This window comes from Terrapene carolina, unplaced genomic scaffold, assembly GCF_002925995.2.
Source record: "Terrapene carolina triunguis isolate 2854851 unplaced genomic scaffold, T_m_triunguis-2.0 Scaffold93, whole genome shotgun sequence".
NCBI classification, from domain to species: Eukaryota; Metazoa; Chordata; order Testudines; family Emydidae; genus Terrapene; species Terrapene triunguis.
In genome coordinates, this window is record NW_020664444.1 from 3,981,635 (window position 1) to 3,984,377 (window position 2,743).

Here is a 2,743-nt window from a genome sequence, read left to right on the forward strand (position 1 = left end):
GCAGCTCCTTCGAATCGGGCCCCGCGGTGCCTAAAGCTGGCCCTGGCTGCAGCTCCCCCGCTTTGCCCCAGGCCTCCTGAATCCTCTGGGCGGCCCTGGTCATTGGTGATGGGCTCAGATAAACTGAGAAGCAACCCCGAGTCCTAAGCAAACCTTCCAGGCCTTTAGATTTTAAAATGAATAAATAAATCAGTGCTCCTCTGAACTTCCTGGGCCAGAAGCAGAGAGTGTTGGAGAAGTCCCTTCCAGCGAGCTTTCCTGTCCAGTGCTGCGGATCCCAGAGGGGTTTGGAGAAGCAACCGAACAGTTTGAGATTAATCCTTGTAAAGGAAGGACAGGGAAACGTGAGTCCACGTGAACGGAGCTGGGAGAGTTAGCTAGTGCAAGTTGGCAGAAGAAGGCAAGGACATGTGATGTGGGTTTTAAACCGGGCTGTAGCTTTATTAGTCAAGTTACATCCAAAGTTCCCATCGGGGGACAGCCCAGCGTGGTCACTTGCACCCCATTGATCCTTTGCCAATTCTTGGGGTCCCCCACCACAGAGGGAGCCAACCATCACAGTAAGAGGGTCTGAGGGCACCTCGACTTGCCCGCTAGCATCCCTTCCCTTTTTAGGGGTTGAGCAAGAGGGGACCTTGACCAGCACCTCCGTCAAGCGCATTGGAGAGGCAGTCCCCCCGCGGTAGTGCCCCGTCCCCTGATTCACATTTTCCCCCAGAGGGTTAGACACACTGCCTCCATCCACCTTTCTGGATCTGGAGCCTAAATCAGCAAGTTCCTGCGCTGGGCACCTGCCAACAGTTGCGACAACTAAACGACTCTCAGATAGGTCCAGCTGTGCCCTCTGGGAGGGGGGAGAATCCCAGCCCCCCGGTTGCCCCAACCCCTAAGTTTCGCTACGAGGAAGGTGAAAAAACAGAACCAGCCTCAGCCAAGCTGGTGGTCTGGGGAAAAATTCCTTCCCAGCCCCGAAGTGGAGACAGCACAAGCCACTAAGACCTAGATAAGCGGGGCAGGGTGGGTTGGCTGCTGGAAACCAGCAATCAGGAAGTAGCCCTGTGCACAGGGCTCCTATCATGGCTCCAAATCCTGCGAGACCTCAAACCTACCCTGGAAGTGCAGTGTGGGCTGGAAATCTCACGAGCCCCGTCCTGTCCTTTTGCCCTCTCCCATCACGGGAGGCCCCAAAACTCACTCAGCTCAGGGCCTTCTTAGCTAGGTAATTCCTCCTGTCTCTCTGCCCCCTTCCAAAGTGTGTTAGAGACGTTAACGATGGAAGTTCTATAAAAGCCTTGTTAGAGAGGTAAAGATGGCCCCCATTTTACAGATGGGGAGACTGAGAACAAGAGGGCTTGATCCTGCTGCCAGGGGGGTTCTGCAGAGCAAGGATCAAGGTTCTGAGGGACTTGCCCAAGGGCAGAGAGGGTGCAAGAGCAGAGCCAGAATTAGAACTAAACTCGGCGCATCCGGCCCGGCCCGCTAGTCCCCAGACCACAAAACTTGTGAAATATTAACTGTGTTCATCAAAACGTCCGGTGTGTAATTAGCAAGGGATTCCAGAGGAGTGGTGTCGAAATGCTGACGCGTTGATTTTGTTTCCCCCTCTCAGACAAAGCAGAGAAGGACCTTAAGAAGTAAGCGGGCTGCGCGACTCACTCGCTGCTTATCGTGGACTCCTGCAAGCTACCCATTGTTTCCTGTGATAACGGTTTGGGATCAAGTGCCTGTGTGCTCTAAATGAGAATCTAGTGAAGCAAAGATCCTCCAGGCTTCTGCAATACAACGCCTCCCGTCAGAGATCTGTGCTGGGTGCTGGTTTGTCGGCTGGGAACATGAGGTTGGGGGAGCAGAAGGGAAATGGGACACTGATCTCTGATTGCCTTTGCTCTGTCAGGTGGGTTATCTCTTCCCTAGAGCGAATGTGGCACAAGGTGACAACTTCTGCTTTGAACCATCTGGTTGCAAACTTGTACATAGTCAGGGCCCTACCAAATTCACGGTCCATTTTGGTCAATTTCACGGTTATAGGGTTTAAAAAATTGTAAATTTCATGATTTCAGATCTTTAAATCTGAAATTTCCTGGTGTTGTATCTGTAGGGATCCTGACCCAAAAGAGGGTTGGCGGGAGTCACAGGGTTATTGTAGGGAGAAGGTCATGGTATTGCCACCCTTACTTCTGCGCTGCTGCTGGTGACGGCGCTGCCTTCAGAGCTAGGTGGCTGGAGAGTGGCAACTGCTGGCTAAGAGCCCAGCTCTGAAGGCAACAGCGCAGAAGTAAGGATGGCATGGTATGGTATTGCCACCTTGACTTCTGCGCTGCTGCCTTCAGAGCTGGGCACCTGGCCAGCAGCTGGCGCTCTCTGGCCGGCCAGCTCTGACCACAGTGCAGAAGTCAGAGTGGCAATACCGTGACCCCCCTACAATAACCCTGCGCCCCCCGCTGCCCAAGTCCCCTTTTGGGTCGGGATCCCCAGTTTGCGAAACGCTGGTCTGCCCCATGAAATCTGTACAGTACAGGGTAAAAGTACACAAAAGACCAAATTTCACAGGGGAGACCAGATTTCACGGTTCGTGACTTGTCCCCTAAACATAGTGAATGGGTGGGAAGCAAATGCTGTAACTCCTTCTCATCCATCAGACCCTACCCCCAGCATGTCCCAAAACAGCCCAGCCCCTGCCCAGTACCAGCTACTGAATTCCTTCTCTCCTGTCCATTATAAGTAGCGTGCATGATGGGTGAAA

The 2,743-nt window shown here is 53.3% G+C and overlaps 1 protein-coding gene across 1 annotated transcript in view; it reads left to right on the forward strand.

The window, feature by feature from the left end:
- The window catches only part of MSRB1 (methionine sulfoxide reductase B1), a 30,606-nt gene extending 28,552 nt beyond the window's left edge, over positions 1-2,054 (forward strand). The window contains exon 4 of the mRNA XM_026650758.1: positions 1,610-2,054. Within this exon, the coding sequence (XP_026506543.1) occupies positions 1,610-1,638 (29 nt within the window). The 3' untranslated portion in view covers positions 1,639-2,054. The remainder of the gene's footprint in view (positions 1-1,609) is intronic.
- The last annotated feature ends 689 nt before the right edge of the window (positions 2,055-2,743 follow it).